We start from the raw sequence: 25,117 nt of genomic DNA, 5'->3' as shown, positions 1-25,117 counted from the left end.
TTTATTTGGGATTAGAATTCTAAAATTACAGACCTCCATTTCAGTATGCCATCAATGACAAAGACTAAAGAACTATCTATAAAATAAAATAGAACATAAATCAAAGCTTTGAAGTCAGTGAAATGATGTGAATGCTTGAGTTTTGGGGGAAATTTGTGAGAGGAGAAAAGTGACAAATCCAATTTAGCAGTGTTGATAAATCATAGGTGTGTGTTATATGCATATGACGGTTTAGCATTTTTTATGTTAATAACTGTTTTAACTAGTTTGTCAATGCTTTTTTTTAAAGATGAAAGTATCACAGGGTAGATTTGGCTGCCACATTCCAGAACGTTTATTTAGCTTTATAAAAGCTAAACTTTTGTAAGGAATACTACTGTAGTGAAGATCCTGTATAACAAAGTGATTTCTAAATGTGCAAGTGATAGCTTATAAATTGCAGTGTAATAATGAAATTGTGATCTGCTCTTACAGTTCTTTATTTTTTATTTTTTTAATTAATTAATTATTTTTTTTTCATTTATTTTTATTAGTTGGAGGCTAATTACTTTACAGTATTGTAGTTGTTTTTGCCATACATTGACGTGAATCAGCCATGGATTTACATGTGTTCCCCATCCCTATCCCCCCTCTCGCCTCTCTTCCCATCCCATCCCTCTGGGTCTTCCCAAGTGCACCAGCCCCGAGCACTTGTCTCATGCATCCAACCTGGGCTGGTGATCTGTTTCACCCTTGATAGTATACTTGTTTCAATACTATTCTCTCAGAACATCCCACCCTCGCCTTCTTCCACAGAGTCCAAAAATCTGTTCTGTACATCTGTGTCTCTTTTTCTGTTTTGCATATAGGGTTATCATTACCATCTTTTTAAATTCCATATATATGGGTTAGTATACCATATTGGTCTTTATCTTTCTGGCTTACTTCACTCTGTATAATGGGCTCCAGTTTTATCCATCTCATTAGAACTGATTTAAATGAATTCTTTTTAATGGCTGAGTAATATTTCATGGTGTATATGTACCACATCTTCCTTATCCATTTGTCTCCTGATGGGCATCTAGGTTGCTTCCATATCCTGGCTATTATAAACAGTGCTGCGATGAACATTGGGGTGCACGTGTCTCTTTCAGATCTGGTTTCCTCGGTGTGTATGCCCAGAAGTGGTATTGCTGGGTCATGTGGCAGTTCTATTTCCAGTTTTTTAAGGAATCTCCACACTGTTCTCCATAGTGGCTGTACTAGTTTGCATTCCCACCAAGAGTGTAAGAGGGTTCCCTTTTCTCCACACCCTCTCCAACATTTATTGCTTGTAGACTTTTGGATAGCAGCCATCCTGACTGGCGTGTAATGGTACCTCATTGTGGTTTTGATTTGCATTTCTCTGATAATGAGTGATGTTGAGCATCTTTTCATGTGTTTGTTAGCCATCTGTATGTCTTCTTTGGAGAAATGTCTGTTTAGTTCTTTGGCCCATTTTTTGATTGGGTTATTTTTCTGGAATTGAGCTGCAGGAGTTGTTGTGTATTTTTGAGATTAGTCCTTTGTCTGTTGCTTCATTTGCTATTATTTTCTCCCAATCTGAGGGCTGTCTTTTCACCTTGGGTATAGTTTCCTTTGTTGTGCAAAATCTTTTAGGTTTAATTAGGTCCCATTTGTTTACTTTTGCTTTTATTTCCAATATTCTGGGAGGTGGGTCATAGAGGATCCTGCTGTGATTTATGTTGGAGACTGTTTTGCCTATGTTCTCCTCTAGGAGTTTTATAGTTTCTGGTCTTACATTTAGATCTTTAATCCATCTTGAGTTTATTTTTGTGTATGGTGTTAGAAAGTGTTCTAGTTTCATTCTTTTACAAGTGGTTGACCAGTTTTCCTAGCACCACTTGTTAAAGAGGTTGTCTTTTTTCCATTGTATATCCTTGCCTCCTTTGTCGAAGATAAGGTGTACATAGGTACGTGGATTTATCCCTGGACTTTCTATTCTGTTCCATTGATCTATATTTCTGTCTTTGTGCCAGTACCATACTGTCTTGATGACTGTGGCTTTGTAGTAGAGTCTGAAGTCAGGCAGGTTGATTCCTCCAGTTCCATTCTTCTTTGTCAAGATTGCTTTGGCTATTCGAGGTTTTTTTAATTTCCATACAAATTCCATACAAGCTACCATTGGTAGCTTGATAGGGATTGCACTGAATGTATAGGTTGCTTTGAGTAGTATAGTCATTTTCACAATATTGATTCTTCCAGTCCATGAGCATGGTATGTTTCTCCATCTGTTTGTGTCCTCTTTGATTTCTTTCATCAGTGTTTTATAGTTTTCTATATATAGGTTTTTGGTTTCTTTAGGTAGATATACTCCTAAGTATTTTATTCTTTCTGTTGTGATGGTGAATGGTATTGTTTCCTTAATTTCTCTTTCTGTTTTCTCATTGTTAGTGTATAGGAATGCAAGGGATTTCTGTGTGTTAATTTTATATCCTGCAACATTACTGTATTCATTGATTAGCTGTAGTAATTTTCTGGTAGAGTCTTTAGGGTTTTCTATGTAGAGGATCATGTCATCTGCAAACAGAGTTTTACTTCTTTTCCTATCTGGATTCCTTTTATTTCTCTTTCTGCTCTGATTGCTGTGGCCAACACTTCCAAAACTATGTTGAATAGTAGTGGTGAGAGTGGGCACCCTTGTCTTGTTCCTGACTTTAAGGGAAATGCTTTCAATTTTTCACTATTGAGGATAATGTTTGCTGTGGGTTTTTCATATATAGCTTTTATTATGTTGAGGTATGTTCCTTCTATTCCTGCTTTCTGGAGAGTTTTTATCATAAATGGATGTTGAATTTTGTCAAAGGCTTTTTCTGCGTCTATTGAGATAATCATATGGTTTTTATCTTTCAATTTGTTAATGTGGTGTATTACATTGATTGATTTGCGGATATTGAAGAATCCTTGCATTCCTGGGATAAAGCCCACTTGGTCATGATGTATGGTCTTTTTAATGTGTTGTTGGATTCTGTTTGCTAGAATTTTGTTAAGGATTTTTGCATCTATGTCATCAGTGATATTGGCCTGTAGTTTTCTTTTTTTTGGGGGCATCTTTGTCTGGTTTTGGTATTAGGGTGATGGTGGCCTCATAGAATGAGCTTGGAAGTTTGCCTTCTTCTGCAATTTTCTGGAAGAGTTTGAGTAAGATAGGTGTTAGCGCTTCTCTGAATTTTTGGTAGAATTCAGCTGTGAAGCCATCTGGTCCTGGGCTTTTGTTTGCTGGAAGATTTATGATTACAGTTTTGATTTCTGTACTTGTGATGGGTCTGTTTAGATCTTCTGTTTCTTCCTGGTTCAGTTTTGGAAAGTTATACTTTTCTAAGAATTTGTCCATTTCTTCCAAGTTGTTCATTTTATTGCCATATAGCTGCTGGTAGTAGTCTCTTATGATCCTTTATATTTCAGAGTTGTGTGTTGTGATCTCTCCATTTTCATTTCTAATTTTGTTGATTCCGTTCTTCTCCCTTTGTTACTTGATGAGTCTGGCTAACGGTTTGTCAATTTTATTTACCTTTTCAAAAAACCAGCTTTTAGCTTTGTTGATTTTTGCTATGGTCTCTTTAGTTTCTTTTGCATTTATTTCTGCCCTAATTTTTAAGATTTCTTTCTTTAAGATTTCTACTAACCCTGGACTTCTTCATTTCTGCCTTCTCTAGTTGCTTTAGGTGTAGAGTTAGGTTATTTATTTGACTTTTTTCTTGTTGTTCTGTGAAAGCAGTGCTAAGGGGAAGGTTCATAGCAATACAGGCTTATAGTTCTTTTAAATGAGATTTAGCCCAGAGTTAAAAGTGGTTAAGACTTATTTGTTGATTTATTTGTGCCTGGCACTGAGCTATATGTGCTTTGTGTTTATTGTTTCATTTAATCTTCATTATAACTCTGTGAAATAAATATATATATATATACACACATATATATGCATATATACATAAACGTGTGTGTGTAGGCAGGGTACAGAGATTACTAACTTGGCCAAGGTCATATGGCTAATAAGTGGTTGAGTCAGAGTTTGAACCTGTTGTTTGCCACCGAGTTTTACTATTTCATAGTTAGTAAATATTTAAAGTATACAGTAAAGTATAAAAAGCTGAATTTAACCTTAGAGATCGTTCCGTTGAACTGAGAGCTGAGACCCAAAATTGTGAGGTGACTGGACTGAGAGTTGTGGTGGTGCTGGGGCTGTGACTTGTTCTTCTGGCTTCGAGCCTCGTCCTCTTTTTGTGTGTAGACCCTACAGCTGTGGTTTGTGGAATGGCTTAATTTTTCATTTTTCAGAGAGTACATAGGACTAAATTCATTACCTTTATTATTTAACAGTGACATCACATCAGGTGATATCTATCAATGGCTAAAAGTAAAATTTTCAAAGTTAAAAATTTAAACCTCACATTTCCTTTAACTTAAAACTTTTGTAGGAAAAATCCTTAAGATATAGTTTAATTTTAGATATATAAAATCTGAAACAAAAAATAACAAAGTAGGAATTATTTATGCAAGCAGTCTCCAAAAGACAGTGATATAATCTAAAAAGTCTTATAAGTCATTTGCTTGGAATTCATTTGGAAACAAGTATATTAAACATGGTCACGAAATTTCTACCTCAGTCAGTAGCTGAAGTGTAGTGTATTTTCTTTTTCTAGCTGTTTTGGAGCCAAGTCTGAGCTGTAGAAGCTGTAGGAGCTTTGAGATTTCCACTGCATATCTTTGTTGGATATTTCATTTCAGTGGTAGCTGATTTAGCCTTCATAGAATTCTATGGCTTACCACCAAAATTCTGAAGTAATGACTTAAGAGATTTTTACTTTGTTAGTTTTGGCATGCTCCAGAGGCTGACGTGCCAAAGGAATCCATGAAAGTGTATATTGATCAGAATGAAATATGGCAGTGACTCTTTAGACTAGTGCTGTCCAATAGAAATGTTCTGTAGCTGCAGTTTTCCAATGCAGTAGCCACCAGCTGTTTGTGGCTTTGAGCATTTGCAGTGTGGTTGGTGAAACTGAGGAACTGAATTTTAAATTTTATTTAGTTTTAATTAAATAGTCACATGTGGCTAGTAGCTACTGTATTACACAGTGCAGCTTTTGGCAGAAATTGCAATTCTAATTACCAACTTTTTAGTGTCTTTGCTGGTGTATCAGTGGAGGTTCCTAAGTAGCTACTATGATCCTCAGGCCTTTAAAGTAGATCATCTTAAAGTCATCTTTATAGTCATGCGTGCATACTCTGTCACTCAGTTGTGTCAGACTCTTTGCAGCCCCATGGACTGTAGCCCGCCAGGCTCCTCTGTCCGTGAGGTAGTGGATATCTTGTTCACATGGACAGGTCATTTATTAATTGAATATTTGTAAATTGAATACTAATTTTAAAGTTCTGCTAAATGATATTTTTATGATCACTTAACAAAAATGTTATATTTGAGTTTCATAGGCTGTGTAATTGAAGCTGTTAAAGAATATTCTGTATTCTTGATATTAGTAGGTCCTTAATGCTGAGCAAGAATTGTATGTATTTATCTGTACATACCACTGATACTAGTATAGGGGCAGGCTACAACTATTCAAATAACTGAGTTAAAGAATTACCTCAGAACTTGGTGAATGTAGTTGATACTAAAATTTACTGAGTTTAGTTCATATTTAATATTATATAAATAGTCACTAGAGTCTCTTGTTCTTGTATTATAAACATTTAATAGCAATAGCTTCGGAAATTAAAATAATAATTTTATTCGTGGAGTCTAATTCAATCCAAATCACTTGGAAATTATTGAATAAAATGCAGGAAAATTTGCTTTAGTCAGCTTGAGAATAAAGAGGAATGTGAAGATTGTATTAACTGTGTATCTCAGTATTTTAGGTTTCTGTTACTTGATTTTTTCTTTTTTTGCTTTATAACTAAAACATGAAATTTAAAAAAGTATCTGTATATTTAAAAAAATGTATGCTGTTGTGTGTGTGGGAATCCAGAAAACAGATTCTTGTTTTAAATAAGACAGTTCAAATTTTTGAAAATTTATTTTAGCAACATTTGTTTTGAATTTTAGACATAATAGATTGTGAATTTTTGAAGGCAAGTACTGTGACCTATTTATTTTTGTTTTTCCCCTAGAACTTAGCCCCATTACCTTACATATAGGAAAAAATGACTGATTAGTTTGAGTAGTTATTATTTGAAGTAATCTATGATGAAATACTATATCTGACTAATTTTTTTTCCTTTTGAGTTCATTGATTAGAAAACCCAGAAAAACATAGACTAAAATTGATTTATGATTATGTTTTCTTATGGAAACAATTATATTTATATCTGAAATGTGAAGACTCGGTAACAGTTAAAGGTTAATGTCAGCATCTGAATATTCAGATTTATTAAAATAGTATACTATGAGGTGATTATTCATTTCTGCAGAAGGATGCTCTTAAAAAAACTTTATCTATAGTAATTTCAGACTTGTTCAAATATTAAGGGCTTAATAGAATCACCATTTTACTTAATAAATTTGAGTTCATTCAAGAATGAACCAATTACGTAGAGTGAGTTAAATGTTTATATTAGGCTTATCAAACTTAAACATTGAGCTTTTTATAGGAAGAAAGGTTAAATATGTGTGTATTTAATGAAATCTACTTTAATGTTAGTTATCTTTATTTTATAGTAAAGAAAACTGAGGTATAACTTGCTGCCTTGTATGGAGTCACATGAGTTTGAAGATGAAAATTAGAACTTCTGAATCTCAAGTTTCATGTTTCAGTATTTGTCTTTACTTAAGTGACTCATAAAATTGACTGATATCATGTATCAGTACTTAGATAACAATTTACAGAAAATCAGCTCTTCGACTTGATTGGTGGCAACACTTTTCAGCCAAAAAGCAAGTGTTGTTGCTAGGATAGATACTAGTGTTCAGTTCAATTCAGTCACTCAGTCATGACCGACTTTGTGACCCCATGGACTGCAGCACGCCAGGCTTCCCTGTCCATCACCAACTCCCAGAGCTTGCTCAAACTCATGTCCATTGAGCCGGTGATGCCATCCAACCATCTGATCCTCTGTTGTCCCCTCTGTTGTCTGGCTTCAGTCTTTCTCACTGTCTTTTCCATTGAGTCAGTTCTTCATATCAGGTGGCCAAAGTTTTGGAGCTTCAGCTTCAGCATCAGCCCTTCAAGTGAGTATTCAGGACTGATTTCCTTTAGGATTAACTGGTTGGATCTCCTTAATGTCCAAGGGACTCTCAAGAGTCTTTTCCAACATCACAGTTTAAAAGAATCAATTCTTTGGCGCTCAGCTTTTTTTATGGTCCAACTCTCCCATCCATACAGGACTACTGGAAAAACCATGGTTTTGACTAGACGGACCTTAGTCGGCAAAGTATTGTCTCTGCTTTTTCATATGCTGTCCAGGTTTGTCATAGCTTTTCTTCCAAGGAGCAAGCATCTTTTAATTTCATGGCTGCTGTCACCATCTGCAGTGATTTTGGAGCCCAAGAAAATAAAGTCTGTCCCTGTCTCCATTGTTTCAAGGTAAATTAAATGTGTTCACGCAGGAGATGGCAAGAGTGAACATTGACATATTAGGTATCAGTGAACTAAAATGGACAGGAACGGGCAAATTTAATTCAGATGACCATTATAACTACTTCTGCAGGCAAGAATCCCTTAGAAGAAATGGATTAGCCCTCATAGTCAACAAAAGAGTCTGAAATGTAGCATGTGGGTGCAGTCTTCAAAACAGCAGAAGGATCTCGGTTTGTATCCAAGGCAAGCCATTCAGCGTCACAGTAATCCAAGCCTGTGCCCCAGTCACTGATGCCAGCGAAGCTGAAGTTGTTCTATGAAGTTCTATGAAGACCTACTTGTAGAACTAACTCCAAAAAAAGATGTCCTTTTCATCATAGAGGATTGGAATGCAAAAATAGGAAGTCAAGAGACACCTGGGGTGACAGGCAAGTTTGGCCTGAGAGTACAAAATGAAGCAGGGCGAAGGCTAACAGCGTGTCAAGAGAACATACTGGTCACAGCAGTTCTAGATATTCTAACAGATATTCTAACTTGGGTTGTAACTCTCAGGAATCAAAGGGCTAAGTCCCAGATTTGTCTGTTATTGAAGGGGAGAAATAAAAGCTATTTGCATTGAAATGCTGTAAAAAAAAAAAAGAAAGAAGAGGTGGCAAGAATACAGGTGGTAAGAGTCAGTTCTTCTCATCAGGTGGCAGAAGTATTGGAGCTTCAGCCTCAGCATCAGTCCTTCCAGTGAATATTCAGGACTGATTTCCTTTAGGATGGACTGGTTTGATCTCCTTACTGTCCAAGGGACTCTGAAGAGTCTTCTCTGACACCACAACACAATTTCGGTGCTCAGCTTTCTTTATGGTCCAACTCTCACATCCATACGTAACTACTGGAAAAACCATAGCTTTTACTAGAAGGACCTTTGTTGGCAAAGTCATGTCTCTGCTTTTTAACAGGCTGTCTAGGTTGGTCATAACTCTTCTTCCAAGGAGCAAGCGTCTTTTAATTTCATGGCTGCAGTCACCATCTGCAGTGATTTTGGAGCCCAAGAAAATGAAGTCTGTCCCTGTTTCCATCGTTTGCCCAATCTGTTTGCCTTGAAGTGATGGTACTGGATCACCTGACCAGATGCCAGGATCTTTTTTTTAAATGCTGAGTTTTAAGTCAGGTTTTTCACTCTCCTCTTTCACTTTCATCGAGAGGCTTCTTAGTTCTTCCCTTTCTGCTATAAGGGTGGTGTCATCTACATATCTGTTATCTACATATCAGATTTTTCTCCTGGCAATCTTGATTCCAGCTGTGCTTCATCCAGCTTGGCATTTCACATGATGTACTCTGCATGTAAGTTAAATAAGAAGGGAGACAATATACAGCCTTGACGTACTCCTTTCCCAATTTAGGACCAGTCTGTTATTCCATGTCCGGTTTTAACTGTTGCTTCCTGACCTGCATACAGATTTCTCAGGAGGCAGGTAAGGTGGTCTGGCATTCCCATCTCTTGAAGAATTTTCTACAGTTTGTTTGATCCACACAGTCAAAGTCTTTAGTGTAGTCAATGAAGTAGACATAGGTATTTTTCTGGAATTCTCTTGCTTATTTGATGATCCAGCAGATGTTGACAATTTGATCTCTGGTTCCTCCACCTTTTCTAAATCCAGCTTGAACATCTGGAAATTCTTGGTTCACATACTGTTGAAGCCTAGCTTGGAGAATTTTGAGCATTACTTTGCTAGCGTGTGAGATGAGTGTAGTTGTGTGGTAGGTAGTTCGAGCATTCTTTGGCATTGCCTTTCTTTGGGATGGCAATGAAAACTGACCTTTCCAGTCCTGTGGCCATTGCTGAGTTTTCCAAATTTGTTGACGTATTGAGTGTGGCACTTTAACAGCATCAACTTTTAGGATTTGAAATAGCTCAGCTGTAATTCCATGACCTCCACTGGGTTTGTTCGTAGTGATGCTTTCTAAGGCCCACTTGACTTCGCACTCTAGGATGTCTGGCTCTGAGTGATCTCACCATCGTGGTTATCTAGGTCATTAAGACCTGTTTTTTTATATAGTTCTTCTGTGTATTCTTGCCACCTCTTTTTAATATCTTCTGTTTCTGTTAGGTCCTTACCATTTCTATCTTTTATTGTTTCCATCTTTGCATGAAATATTCCCTTGGAATCTCTAATTTTCTTGAAGAGATCTCTAGTCTTTCCCATTCTATTGTTTTCCTCTATTTCTTTGCATTGATTACTTAGGAATGCTTTCTTATGTTTCTTTCATGCATAGACAAAAACTAATTATTTCTAAAAATATTATAAAGCTGTCATGTATCTTCAACAATTATTTCTTAACCATTTATCCTGAATATGTTGACAGTGGCAGTGCTATGCTAAAGAGTGAGGTGGGAGACTTTTGTTTTCTGCATGAGTTTGATAGGTCTGCCATAGCAAAGTATTATAGAGTAGATGACTTAACAAACTTATTTTCTCATAATTCTGGAGGCTAGATGTCTAAGATGTAGGTATTTTTGAGAGACTTGAAGGAAGGATCTATTTCAGGCCTCGCTCCTTGGCTTATAGATGGTCATCTGCTTCCTGTGTCTTCAAATGGTCTTACCTCTGTACATGTGTATGTGTCCTCATCTGCTCTTCTCTTATGGACAGTGATCATAATGTATTAGCGCCCACTCTCATAATCTCACTTTAACTTACTTCTTTAAAGACTCTGCCTCCAAATATGTACGCATTGTGAGGTACTGATGGTGAGGACTTCAGAATATGAATTTTGTAGAAACACAGTTTAGCTCACAACATATACCAACTGGAAATATATGATATTTTTAATATTAGTATACAGTGAATTTCCCTAATCTTTTAAAATTAGGCATTGCTTGACTTCACCTACTTTCCTGGTTTGAGATTATTATATATGTCTGTACTGCTTATCTTATATGTAGAGCAAAATATACTGTCAAGGAACTCATTTTGCCTTAAACATGTAGTAATATTTTTAATCATTTGACTTGAAGAAGTCTATATAACTAGTAAAACAGTATATTTTAGAAAAGAAAGGGATCTTCATGATATTCATGACATTTGGAAAAATGAGAAGGCCTTATTTATTTATTTATTTTTGGTAGGTGGACTACTAAACATTTAAATAGTGTTAGGCCAGGAAATGATTTGTAAGGTACATTTATAGAAGGGAAAGTTCTTTTAAAATTGTAAAAGAATGGCACCTACTTTAATAAGGTATTTCCTGTATACGACATCTCCAAAGTACTGTTTCAATTAGCACTATCTTTTAAGACTGTGGTAGAACATTGTCTTAACTTTGAGTCAAAAGAGAAATGGCATTGCTTTATTATAATAAAAAATGACCTTTAGAAGTGACCACCTTTAACTCATGATGATATCATTGTCTAAGCCAGAACCTTTGAACCCTGGAGATTTTTTCCTTTTGAAGTCTCCCCCTGTCCTATACCCCCACTCCAGTATTCTTGCCTGGAAAATCCCATGGACGGAAGAGCCTGGTAGACTGCAGTCCACTGGGTCCATAAGAGTCAGACACGACTGAGCGACTTCACTTTTACTTTTCACTTTCATGCATTGGGGAAGGAAATGGCAACCCACTCCAGTGTTCTTGCCTGGAGAATCCCAGGGATGGGGGAGCCTGGTGGGCTGCTGTCTCTGGGGTCACGCAGAGTTGGACATGACTGAAGTGACTTAGCAGCAGCAGCCTGTCCTATACAGACAGACAGACAGACATTTTGTTGTTCAGTCGCTCAGTCATGTTCAACTCTTTGCAACCCCATGTACTGCAGCACGCCAGGCTTTCCTGTCCTTCACTATCTCCCTGAGTTTGCTCAACTCGTCCCTTGTGTCGATGATGTCATCCAGCCATCTCGTCCTCTGTTGCCCTCTTCTGCCCTCAGCCTTTCCCAGTATTAGGGTCTTCTCCTATGAGTTGGCCCTTGTGTGTGTGTGTGTGTGTACATATATATGTGTATATATATATATACCCTCTTTATATATCACTTGTACCCAGTCCATTGCTGTTACTTTAGTTTAGAACTTTAATACTGTATCTCTTTTTTCCCTCCTCTGCTACTCTTACTCTTCCTTTTTCTCCTTCATCTCAGCTTAAAGTATACACATAGTTTTAAACAAAGCAAACAACTTAAAAATACTATGTGGTTTAGCCTCAGTTGCTTAAAAAAGTGCTTATGTGCATATATATTTGTGCTGTCCATTGCAGAGTCAATTTTAACCATTTTCTGGTGCTATTCTTTCATGAGGGTTTTTGCTTTTTACAGCTATCCCTTCCTTCCCTCCCAATATAACCATCTCATTTTTTGGTTAAATCTGTATTTGATATTTTCATTATGATGACCCGTATAAACACTATTTACTGACGAGCATGGTACTATGCTATTAATATGCTATTAAATATAGGATAGCATGTGAGGGGATACATTTTTTACTTGTTCGTTTACCCAACAATTAATACTTTTCATGTTTTTTAATTTGCTAACTTTTATTAATGTCTATAGCTAAATCTTCTCACACCCTCAAGAATCTCTCAGTTCAATTTTCTATATGTTAAAATCTGTTAGGTAATCTAAAAGTTTATATTTTAATCATCTTTTCTTTGGCCTCCTAGAGACGTTCCTCCTGAGGGTACTGTTCTCAGTAGTTAGTCTAACCTGGCTGTTCGTTAGGCATACTGAGCTTCTTTTGTCCTGGAACTTTGTACTGTGTTGAATGCCATGATTTCTACATCCTGTGTCTTCCTCTTTCTTGACTGAGTCTCTTGTTTTGGTGGATTCTATAGTAGCTTCAGGAGAAAGAGTGCCTGGGAAGTAAATTTTGTGTGATGTTGCTGGTCTTTACTCTTACACTTAAATGAAAAGTTTGGGTTTTCTAAATTGAAATATAACTTTGGTAAAAATTTTAAAAGAATTGTTTTACTGTTTCTAGTTTCTGTTCTTATTACTTTTAATCTTTTGTATATTACCTGTTTCTGTTCCCTAATTCCCAACCCCTGAAGATATTCTCTTTATCTTTTTTGTTCTGAAATTTTGCAATGATATGTCCTGGTATAACTTTTTTCTTAATTGTTGTATTGAGCATTAGTGGGATCTTTCAGCTCAGAGATTATTGTCTTATGATCTTGGACATTTTCTTGCATTATTTCTTTGATAACTTACCCCCTGCTTTCTCTCTATTCTCTTTCTGTAAATTTAAGTGTTGTACCTTTAAATTGATTTTCTAACAACCTTGTATTTTCTGTTTTGTTTATGTGTGTGTGTATAAATTTTTTTTCTCAGTTCTGAGGACATTTTTTTTTAAGTGAATGAAAAAATTTTGGCTATTGTATTTTAAATCCTATTTTGTTTTCTGATCATTACTTTTTTTTTTGATCATTACTTTTTATAACACCCTTTTTTTTGTCTCATATCTCTAAAGATGCTAACTATATTTTCTCTAATATTTGTCTTGCTTTTTGTAAGGGTTCTTTCTCTGTTATATTCATTTTGGTCTGACAGACAAGGGGTTTTCCTAAAATTTCTGGTGCTTATTGGTTGTATATTTAACACCAAGGCACTAAAATGCTTCTGTGCTTGGTCAGAACTTCTAGGACGGTGATATTTTACTGTATGTTCTTTGGTCTGTTTCTTTAGCAAGAAATGTGTAATTTTCCCTGATTGGAGTCTCACTTTGTTCTTTTATTTTAGCCTAGCATCTCGTCCCTTCTTTGCTGAGTACCTGGCATACCTGAATTGGGTTCAGTTTTTCTGTTCTCTCTCCCATCTGTTGCCTCTTATTCTTACTTTGTCTCTCATTTGTTAGCACATTTTTTTCCAGATAATGGTTCACTGCAATCTTTTTCATAGATATAATCATATTCCAGGTATATGACAGAAACTGACTTTGCTCCCAAATGTTCTGTCCACTGTAAATAACTACTATCAACCATTATCTGTCAATCATCTCTTTATCTAAATTTTACTAGTTTAAATCTTAGAGAGTGAACTCTGAATTTCTCACTGTTGCTGCCATGTACTGTGAGTATCAACTTAGAAATTGCTGTTAGGATTATTAAAGTAGATCTTAAATCTCCTACTATGTATTACAAAAATGTATTTATTTTTCTTTTTGAAAATAAGGTTTGCTTCTCTCCTTTTGAAAATTAGATAATTCAAAAATGGCAGAGCTCTTTATGGAATGTGAAGAAGAAGAGTTGGAACCATGGCAGAAGAAAGTAAAAGAGGTTGATGATGATGATGATGATGAACCGATCTTTGTTGGAGAGATATCAAGTTCAAAACCAGCAATTTCAAGTGAGCGTTTACTTTCAGTAAACCCCAGTTTTGTAAGATACCATTTCTAATAGAAAAACCTGTGAACTCTCTTATATGCATTTAATTAAGTCCTTGTTCCTTGGTAAGGAATTAAGGATGAAAGATTGGGTGGGACATTAGTAAGAATTTCAGAATTAGAGTTTTAAAATTGGGAACTTGAGGAAGGAGCTAAGAAGTTAAATTATCAGATGTGAGAAAAATAAATGCACTAAGGTAAGCTGGTGACATCGGAAGTCTTTTCATAATAGAAATCATGATTTTTAGTGGAGCCAAGTAACCTGTTTATCTTTTTGTTCATTTTCTTTTTTTTTTCCCCTCACTTAAAACCCAGAAACAAAAGATTTTAGAATACTTTGCTTAAAATGTTAGAATACACTAAATATGTTTGGGTTAGTCTTAGATAGGGGTTCTCACATGCAAGCAGCTGCCTCATTGCAGTGACATTTATAGTAGCTACAAAATGTATAGGCAGTGAATGATATCAGTTAAGAGTAATTGGATTTGACATTGTTATAATGTTAAAGACAAATGGCTCTTGTTAAAACATCCACTCAAAAATAATGGAAGTACAGAGAAATAATGTATACATTTCAGGGGAGAAAGAGAAAATAGATCCCTTCCCATTGCATTTACATGTTTTTTGTTTGCTTAAGTCAGGAGAATTTACCAAAGCTCATCACCAGCATACTAGTGTTTCTTATTTATTTATTTTTTTTGCCAAAATCAGTGCTTAAAAGTATAACAAAGAGACTGCTTTTAAATTTTCTGAAAGCCTGATTCTTTCTTCTATTGCCTCTAAGCTTGAAATGGAACTTCTTTTTTTCAGTTTTATCAGAGGGAGAATAGCTTAACTGATGGAATTCTGAATAGCATTTTTTGTGGAAGATTGACAATCACTCAAAGAGGTTCTGAATGAAGTGCTACTTTGATTATAAATTGAACTCAGTGTGGTGGCATGCTTGTTGCTGATAGTGGAACATAATTATATATTCTCTTAATTACTGTTTCTAGTCGCTATGATTATTTTATATGGGAATATTACCATATTGCAAAATCATTACTCAAGTTATCTTACTGAAAACAAGACAATTAAGATTCAAATTGAATTTATCCTGATTTTTAGATGACTCTTAACAGTATTCTAATAGAAAAATGTATGTTAATTTTAAAATAATTGTCAGAAGGAGACTGACCCCAGTAGAATTTCTTTTCTGTACTCTTAAGATACAGAATTTAAATGATTATGTTGTTTCTTTTGTATAAGCCATAAAATATTTTAATATATGGAGTATGACCTAAATGTTTATGTATGTTGCCAGAAAGGAAGGTAAAAACTTTTTTATTGTAGAATATAAACACCAAAACGTACTTTAGCAATAGTCCTTTGAAGGTTTGAATAAATACTTAATCTTGAATTTATGCATGAAAGTGGTGTCAAGTTGTTTGAGCAGATTGTTCTCCTTTAAGACATCTCTAATACTTAGGTATAGAGCACTGCATTGCCATTTTCAGAAAACAGTCCTTCTTTTATATGGCCCTTTACACTATAGAATTAATTTATGGAGGCTTGTTCATTTCTGTTATGAGGGGAAATGAGGAAATTGTTTTATGAGGTCTGGTGTTGGTCCTTTTACCTTTTTCTAACCCAATAATTTTAGGCAAATCCTTACTCTTCTGAATTTTAGTTTGGTTATAGAAAACCTGTAAATTATTGAGTTCACATGCATGCATGCAATTAGAAACTTTAAACTGATCCTGAAAGTCTTATTAGACCCTGACTGACTTCTGGTATAGTGATAAATATGAAGCTCGTTAAGTTGCAAGATATTCTGGTAAACTGTATGTTCACTTTAGTCTGCATTCTCTTATAGTTTCCCTTTCAGGACTTGAGTAATGGTGGAGATAATCCAATGAGGTCCCTTAAAATGATACTTCAGGGCTTATAAGGGTGTGAATTGGATATGGATGTTGGACAGGATTTGATTTTCAGTAAATAGGAACTTGAGTGCCTGTATGTACAGCCCTTTCATCTCTCAAAGCAAGATATATACTTCAATTTTAGTTGTATATGAGTATATTTTTGGAATATTTTTGCCAATTATGTGAACTGTTTCTTTGCCATGCAGAAGGTTTGACTTATGGGTAATCATATTTATCAATCTTTAACTTCTGGGTTTTGGATTTTGAATTACAGTTAGAAATACTATTATGATTCTATAAGAATTAAGATACTATTTTTAGTAAATAAAGATATGTATGTTTAAAATTAACTGTATTCATAAAGCAGTGTTAACCTGTATACTCCTTCCAGAAATCTTTTCAGTTGTTTTCAGTGTATGATTTCTATTTGTATATATATATATCATTCAAACAATGAGTTTTAAATAATGTAATCTTTTATAGATATTTTGAATAGAGTAAACCCCAGCTCATATTCGAGGGGAATAAAGAATGGTGCACTCTGCCGAGGTACAGTAGTATTTTACTATTTTTATTTTAAAGTGAAGTGTTTTGACATCATTGATTATATAGAAATATATTCAATGTGTTGTGTAATTTTAAAATACAGGTATTACTCCTGCATTCAAGCCTACAAGTCAACATTACACGAACCCAACATCAAATCCAGTGGCTGCCTCGCCAGTAAATTTTCATCCTGAATCTAGATCTTCAGATAGTTCTGTTATTGTTCAGCCTTTGTCTAAACCTGTAAGTGTTTCTGAAACTACACAGTCAGCTCAGGGATATGTTTGGTATTATTTATCTGTGTCAACAATGCATAGTGAAAATTCTGTATTGCCATGGGTAATCATTCAGTGGAATGATAATCAGCATCAGAAAATGTCACCATCTTTATGATAGTTTAACCAATACCCAAATAATAATTGTAGGGACAAACTACCCAGCCTGTTTTTAAATCTGATAATATACTTAAATCGGCTACAGTATTGAAAACTGTGCTATTAAAACATGAATAAAAGTATATTTAGTAATAATGGCAAACTATTTCAGATTGTAAACTGGGCTAAATGTTCTTAGTTCTTAACTGGGAAAATTGCTGAGAGGCTATTGTAGCCTTTTATTCTGAAAACGTACCTTCATAGTTTAGTTTAACTCTTATAGAAAGTAATAGTTAATATTGAGTTGTTAATGTGTGTAAGGTTTTGTGCTATCATGAATTAATCTCTTTAAATTCTTAAATGTTCCTATGAAGTAGGCAGTATTATTTATTTTTGTTTTATAGTTGAGGAAACTGAGGCTCACATAGTTTAAATAATTCACTCAAGGTGGCACAGCTGGCAAATGATAGATCTGGGATTTCAATCCATTGCCTTAGTGTAAAAATTTTCAGTGTAGTCTTCAGTCCCCTGGGGTACCCCTGAGACTGTTTCATGGGCTTTGGATCAGCAGTATCGTCAAAATAACACAAAGGCACTATTGGCTTTTGTCACTGTGTTGACACTTGTACTGCTGGTGTGTTAGTATGAATAGTATTTTTTGTACCAGTCACCACCATGTACTCACAATAAAAATTATTTCAGTCATACTCAGTTACCTTGGTGAAATATTAAAATGCCATTAATTTTATGAACTCTCTACCCTTGAATATATGTCTTTTAAAATGTTTCACGTATGAAATGGGTAGTATGCATAATATACTTCTGTGTCTGAGGTATGATGATTAGCTTGGGAAAAAGTACTAGTGTGGTTTAATGTTGAGCTAAATTACCCAGAAGACCATTTTTACTTGAAAGGATGACTGAAACCATGGTGTATATTACTATTAACTTAGTGGTTTAAAACCACATACTTCTATTATGTCACAAATTTTGTGAGTTAAGAGTCATGTCGTGTCTTAGCTGGATCTTCTGCTTCAGAGTTCCTCAAGGCTTCATTCAAGATGTGAAGCTCAACTAACGAAGTGTCTGCTTCCAAGTTCTCATGGTTATCGGTAGCATTCGGTTCCTTAAGGAACCGAATTGTCATATTGAGGGTCTCAGTATTTTACTGGCTTGTGGTTGGCTCCTTGCCAGGTTGAGTTTTCCCAACATGGCTCTTACTTCTTCAGAGCCCACAAGGGAGAGAAAATGCTTAGCAGGAGGCCATTATAGCCTTATTTAATGTAGTCACATAGAAAAATCATATGTATCCTGTCACTTTCGCTGTACTCTGTCAGAAGCATGTCACATGACTTGCCTTCACTCAAAGAGAGGGAATCACCCAGGACATGAATTCCAGGGAGTGGGGATCATGGAGGCTACTTTTAAGAGTCTGTCTGCCATACACAGTCAGGTCTTTGCTTTTTGTTGTTTGGTAGACACTTCCTCAAAATTGGATAAAAAAAAGTACACTTGTCACCTAAAGGAAAACAACTGATAGTATTTCTTGCCACTGATGAAATTTGAGCTATCAAGTAAAAATTAGAATTGTGAACAACTTGTATCAGTCATCATGATCTTAACAGCTTCCCAGTACATAAAATCTTTTCTTATAGTTGGTAGTATTAATAAATATGATTTTTTTATATTGTGTAATGAACTCTGTCAACATCTGGAAGATTGCATAATTCAAAGAAATCAGTATTTTCTAAATAATGATGATATAATAAAATCATGCATGATTAAGATTCATTCAAAGTGCAAGATAATACATTTTAATTTAACAGTTCAAAAAGCTCAATGATAGGGAGTCAGATTCCACTTTGCAGCAAACATTTAAGAAAATACCAACTGTTGAATCTTGTATCAAAGAAATATATCCACATTTATTGTGATTTGCTATTAAAATACTCCCTTTTTTAGCTGTTAATATTTATGAAACCAGAATATCTTAATTCTTCAAAACATTTTAACAGAATGAAAGCAGAAGCAAGTTATGAGAGTATAGCTGTTTTTTTATTAATCTAGACATTAAGGATATTTGCAGAGATGTAAAACAGTGCCACTGTTTTCTCTGATTTTTTTTGTGTTTGCTGGATAGCCATTTTTTTAAAAAATGTTATTCGTGTTAATTTGTAATGGGTTTATTATTGTTATTTAAAATGAAATTAATAAACAAGTATTTTGAAAATTTCTATTTTAATATGTAATATGGTAAATATCAGTAGATATAACCTACCTAAATAAAAACTCTTGATTTTAAATATTTGAAGGGGTTCTGAAATCAAGGACTTAAGAGTCCTTAAACAAAAAGTTATCCAAAATTTGAAGATTCTTTGCTACTGGACTTGAATTAACTCGTTGGTTTTTTTCATGCTATCATAAGCTCTTTGACATTGGCCTTATAGAATTAGTAAATTTTCCCTAAAATATTTGTTCCTTTTACAATAAGTGAAACAACTACTGAAACACCTATAGATTTTATTACAAATATTCAAGTTCAAAAACAGAATTGAATGTAAATATTTTTGGTATGAATAATCCATTTTTCCTGTATTTCATATCATATTACTATTAGGTAAATTACACATATTTGTTACCACAAAAAAATTATATTTTGAGATGTTTCTTTCATAGAGGACCTATTTAATTTTATTTTCATGGAAAGGAAAATCTATACCTAAACAAAGTCAGCTCCCAATTATGTTTTGAAGAGGTCATATATCATAAAAGTAAGAGTATCTTTGGGCAAACACCTTCCCCTCCCTGCCTCCAAATCTTTTCTGTGGTTTTAGCATTCTGAAATAATAATACTGATATGAGCTCAGGACTGGTTGTCTGGAAAACTTAGATTGAAACAAGAGACTTGAATGATGATTCTGCCTTATTTAAAACTAAAGCATTGTGAAAACCTCTCTCAGCCTCATTTTCTTCATTTCTAAAATGAGAGATAATTTTACCCAGACCACTGACTCTCAATCTTGGATTCTAACATGGCAAGCTACCTAAAATGTAAAGATTCTTTGTTATTAGTAGAATCAAATTAACTTGGTAAATTTCACATGCTTATTATAAGCTGTTTGTCGTTTGAGGGATAGAAAACAAGAAAAAGAAACTTTATTATTTAATTTAGTTTGATATATAAAAATCTTCACAACATTGGACTCAGGGAGAAAAAAAATAACAGTGAGGGGTGGTATCTTTGGTTTTAAAGTTAGGAAATGGAGCTTTTTCTAGCTCCTGTAGGCATAGTTTTTAAATCAAAACACCTCAATTCATGGTTCCCAATCTTGGGGAATTTTTTAAAAAAAATTTGTCAGTTGGTTTGGGTGGATGTGTCTTAGAAATAAATACATTTAAAAAAGTGCTTAATGTGATTCTTACATGCACAGTTAGGAATGACAGAGATATTATATACCCTGGAATGAATTGAGAATCCTATGTAAGGGAACTTACTCTGAATTTTAGAAGTCACTGCTTTAAATAGTTTGCAGTTTTTCATTTTATGTCATGTTTTCTGTATATGTGTATTTTTACTTTTTCATGTAATATCTTTATATTTCAGTATCTCTTTCAAATCTCAGGTAGTGAGGTTATATTGTATTTTAAAAGTCAGTGTGACGTATCTTAAGGGCATAGGCTTTGTATATAAACAGACCCAAGTTCTAATTGCAGCTCCATCAATAATAAGTAGGACTGAATTGGGAGCCTTGTGTAACCACATCTAACATTAGTTTCAGTTCGGTTCAGTCGCTCATGGACTCTTTGTAACCCCATGGACTGCAGCACCCAGGCCTTCCTGTCTATCACCAGCTCACGAAGTTTATTCAGACTTGTGTCCGTTGAGTCGGTGATGCCATCCAACCATCTCATCCTCTGTCATCCCCTTCTCCTCCCACCCTCAATCTTTCCCAGCACTGGGGCCTTTGCACATGAGTCAGTTCTTTGCATCAGATGGCCAAAGTATTGGAGTTTCAGCTTCAGCATCAGTCCTTCCAGTGAATATTCAGGACTGATTTCCTTAGGATGGTGTAGTTGGATCTCCTTGCTGTCCAAGGGACACTCAAGAGTCTTCTCCAACACTATAGTTCAAAAGCATCAATTCTTCAGGGCTCAGCTTTCTTTATAGTCCCAAGTCTCACATCCATACATGACTACTAAAAACCATAGCTTTGACTAGATGGACCTTTGTTGGCAAGGTAATGTCTCTGCTTTTTAATACGCTATTTAAGTTGGTCATAACTTTTCTTCCAAGGAGTAAGCATCTTTTAATTTCATGGCTGCAGTCACCATCTGCAGTGATTTTGGAGCCCTCCAAAATAAAGTCTGTCACTGTTTCCATTGTTTCCCCATCTATTTGCCATGAAGTGATGGGACCAGATGCCATTATCTTAGTTTTCTGAACGTTGAGTTTTAAGCTAACTTTTTAACTCTCTTCTTTCACTTTCATCAAGAGGCTCTTTAGTTCTTCACTTTCTGCCATAAGGGTGGTGTCATCTGCATATCTGAGGTTATTGATATTTCTCTTGGCAATCTTGATTCCAGCTTGTTTTTCATCCAGCCCAGCGTTTCTCATGATGTACTCTGCATATAAATTAAATAAGCATTTCTTCTAAGGGATTCCTGCCCACAGTAGTAGATGCAATGGTCATCTGAGTTAAATTCACCCATTCCAGTCCATCTTAGTTCACTGATTCCTAGAATGTCAACGTTTACTCTTGCCATCTCCTGTTTGACCACTTCCAATTTGCCTTGATTCATGGACCTAACATTCCAGGTTCCTATGCAATATTGCTCTTTACAGCATCGGACCTTGCTTCTATCTCCAGTCACACCCACAGCTGGGTGTTGTTTTTGCTTTGGCTCCATCCCTTCATTCTTTCTGGAGTTATTTCTCCACTGATCTCCAGTAGCATACTGGGGACCTACCGACCTGGGGAGTTCATCTTTCAGTGTCCTATCTTTTTGCCTTTTCATACTGTTCATGGGGTTCTCAAGAAAGAATACTGAAGTGATTTGCCATTCCCTTCTCCCATGGGCCATGTTTTATCAGAACCCTCCACCATGACCCATCCGTCTTGGGTTGTGCTACAGGTCATGACTCATAGTTTCATTGAGTTAGACAAGGCTGTGGTCCATGTGGTCAGATTGTTTAGTTTTTGGTGATTGTGGTTTTCAGTCTGTTTTCCCCCTAATGGAGAAGAATAAGAGGCTTATTGAAGCTTTCTGATGGGAGAGACTGACTGAGGGGGGAACTGGGTTTTGTTCTTATGGGTGGGGCCATGCTCAGTAAATCTTTAATCCAGTTTTCTGTTGAAGGGCGGGGTTGTGTTACCTCCCTGTTAATTGACCTGAGGCCAAACTACAGTGGAGGTAATAAAGATAATGGCAACCTCCTTCATGCCTGCACTGCTACACTCAAGTGTCCCCAACCTTGCAGCAGGCCATCGCCAACCCACGCCTCTGCTGGAGACTCCTGGACACTCCTGGGCAAATCTGGGTCAGTCTCTTGTGGGGTCACTGCTCCTTTTATTAGTTTACTTATTAGGTAAATGTTAGTTTACATGTTTATAAAATGGGATATAATATTAGGTTTTTATTAGTACTGTGTGACAAGTACTTGTTTTAATAATATAATATGACTTGAAGTGCAGGTTTATTTAAAATATGACTGTGACTTCCAGGCGGTGCTAGTGGTAAAGAACCCACCTGCCAATGAAGACTTGAGAGGAGGGTTCATCCCTGGGATAGAAGGATCCCCTGGAGGAGGGCGTGACAACCCACTCCAGTATCCTTGCCTGGAGAATGCCTTGGATGGAGGATCCTGGCAGGCTACAGTCCATAGGGTTGCAGAGAGTCACGCACCACTGAAGTGACCTAGCATGCATGCTTGTGGCTGTTTTTAAGTGTGAAAGGTGAATAACTTCAAGTTCAGAAATGACTTGCCCAAGGTTTTGTAGCTAAATAAATGTGTGGATCTTCTGGAGCCCAGTTGTGTTGATCTTTCTGAGCTATTTAGAAGACATTACAAGTTCTATGTTAGATAATTATTTTAATCTGTTATTGTTGAATAATATGTACCTGCTCTGTGAAATTGTGAGTTGTTCCCTAAAAAAAAGCATTTAACAGTATTAACTTTTTACTTCTGTTAACTTTTAGAAAATGTAAGTGAATGTTTTACATTTTTTAAGTGTAAATATTTGAAGAAAATATTTATCATGAAGGAAGATCATGCTTGGTTGCAATTAAGTAATGTGGCATCACTGATTTTATTTTTTTTTTTTGGTATTACACATAAAGGTTCAAATGCAGGTATCTCTGCCTTTTAGGCCTTAAATTCTAGGAGTTGTTTGGGTTACTTCAGTACTTGTTTCCATAGCATTTTTTTTTTTAAACAACAGTAATAATTTATTTAGATTGGCTGTTTGTGAAGGTGTGGTGAGGAAGGCTTATGTCTTCTTTTCACAACTAAGAAAAATTTTTACTGAGGTGTAGTTGATGTACAACATTCTATTAGTTTCAGATGTACAATGTGCTGTTAGTTTCAAGTGTACAAAACAGTGGTTTAAAATCTGTATATATTGTGAAATGACCACCCCAGTAAGTCTTGTTCTCCTCTGTCACCATATGTCAATTACAGAATTTTTTTCTTGTGATGAGAAATTCTAAGATCTCTCTTAGTAACTTTTATATATGCAGTGCAGTGTTATTAACACAGTCACCATGCTGAACATCACATTTTCATGATTTATTTATTTTATAACTGGAAGCTTGTATATTTTAACTCCTTTCACCTGTATTTTTGTTTCTGTAACTTTTTATGGACAAACCCATTTCAATAGAAAAGTTAGTAGTAAACCATAATTCTTAAAACTTATTTATACCTTAATTTATAAGCACAGAACAAACAAAACCTTTCTGTTTCTATTTTGAAATACTGTGTATTTTGGTGGAAAAATTTAGAAAGAGAGACGAGTGATACTGTACTTTTTTTTCCACACCTGCAAACAGTATAGGTTATATCAATCAGAACCATACTGTATACCCAGATATGTATTTCTCTTTTATCCCTGAACATTCTACTAAGAATGTGTCATTGGCTGTTTTTCAAAAATGTGGCCAATGTGTCAGTGGCTATTTTTTTGATATTAGTGGTTGTATGATAGTCTGTCATTTAATTTATTTAGCCATTCTTTCATTGTTGGACATAAAGATTTTTAATTTTTACTGTTAAAAATACTATAATTATCTAATAAACATTTTCATTTCCATACCATAAGTTTTTAAAGTAGAATAGTTGAACAAAAGGATGTGAACTTCTATAAAGCCTTTGATAGCTACTGCCAAAATTTTCATGCAGAAAAGTTATACCTAAATATAGCCTCTATTTTGTCAGTAGTATGTGTTTTCATTATTTTTTAATTCATAAATTTAATTCAAACTAATTTTAGACTTACAGGGAAAGTAATACTATATACCCCTAACCTAGTTTCCTCTACTCTTGTCATCTTACTTAACATAACTAAATTGCAGATCTTATTCAGTTTTACCAGTTTTTTCATTAATGTCTTTTTTTAATTCCCAGGATTCTATTTAGGATCACACCTTACAGTTTGTTATTTCTTGTTAGTCTCCTCATATTTTTCTACAATTGCTTATTCTTTGTCTATTATGAGCTTGATACTTTTTAGTGAAGTGGCAGTTATTTTGTACTGTTTAACTGCCATTGTTTTTATTTGCATTTCTTTGACTAAGTTGAAAAAAATAGTTTTTATATGTATTAGTCATTGTTTTTTGTTTTTGAAGTGCCTCAGTTTATGTCCTTTGCCCATTTTTCTCTTAAAGTGATTTTTTCTGTTTTAACCTTTAAGTCTTGTTAATCTTAGAGCTTTTACTTGCTGTATGTTATGATCCATAGAATGGTCCAAAAATCACTCTAATGAGAGCTCTTCAGTGATGATCTTATATACATAGCATTGGGATCTATTTTGTGTGTGTGTGTATCAGTGTATTTAATATATAATTATTTTGGAGTACATATATATGCCTAAATTATATTGACTATATTTTTTATGATTATTTATACTAAATAATCTATTTAGTATTATATACTATTACATACCCTATATGTTTGTGCTAACATATAAATTTACACTACCTTATGTTTGACTATGTTATGATTCTTTTCATACTTTTCACTCTTCTTTTCTTGATATCTTCCTGCTGAGACCACCCTTTGCCCTGATGAAGGGCTGAAGCTTTCCTTGAGCCCTAAGGCCTCAAGAAATGGAGCAGATGTCCCAGATCATTCCTATAAACAGCTTCCATTCTAAACCCTG

General features: G+C 35.0%; 1 protein-coding gene across 3 annotated transcripts in view; it reads left to right on the top strand.

Annotated features, from left to right (window-relative positions):
• The window catches only part of ZNF280D (zinc finger protein 280D), a 124,324-nt gene that overhangs the window by 14,965 nt on the left and 84,242 nt on the right, over nucleotides 1-25,117 (top strand). For all 3 annotated transcript variants that reach the window (XM_061157228.1, XM_061157229.1, XM_061157231.1), the window contains 3 exons: nucleotides 13,732-13,878; nucleotides 16,303-16,368; nucleotides 16,469-16,608. In XM_061157228.1, the coding sequence (XP_061013211.1) occupies nucleotides 13,743-13,878; nucleotides 16,303-16,368; nucleotides 16,469-16,608 (342 nt within the window). In that variant the 5' untranslated portion in view covers nucleotides 13,732-13,742. The remainder of the gene's footprint in view (nucleotides 1-13,731; nucleotides 13,879-16,302; nucleotides 16,369-16,468; nucleotides 16,609-25,117) is intronic.

Source organism: Dama dama, chromosome 12 (assembly GCF_033118175.1).
Source record: "Dama dama isolate Ldn47 chromosome 12, ASM3311817v1, whole genome shotgun sequence".
Taxonomy (NCBI): Eukaryota; Metazoa; Chordata; class Mammalia; order Artiodactyla; family Cervidae; genus Dama; species Dama dama.
Note: the sequence above shows the minus strand (reverse complement) of the source record. Positions and strands in the feature narration are given on the sequence as shown.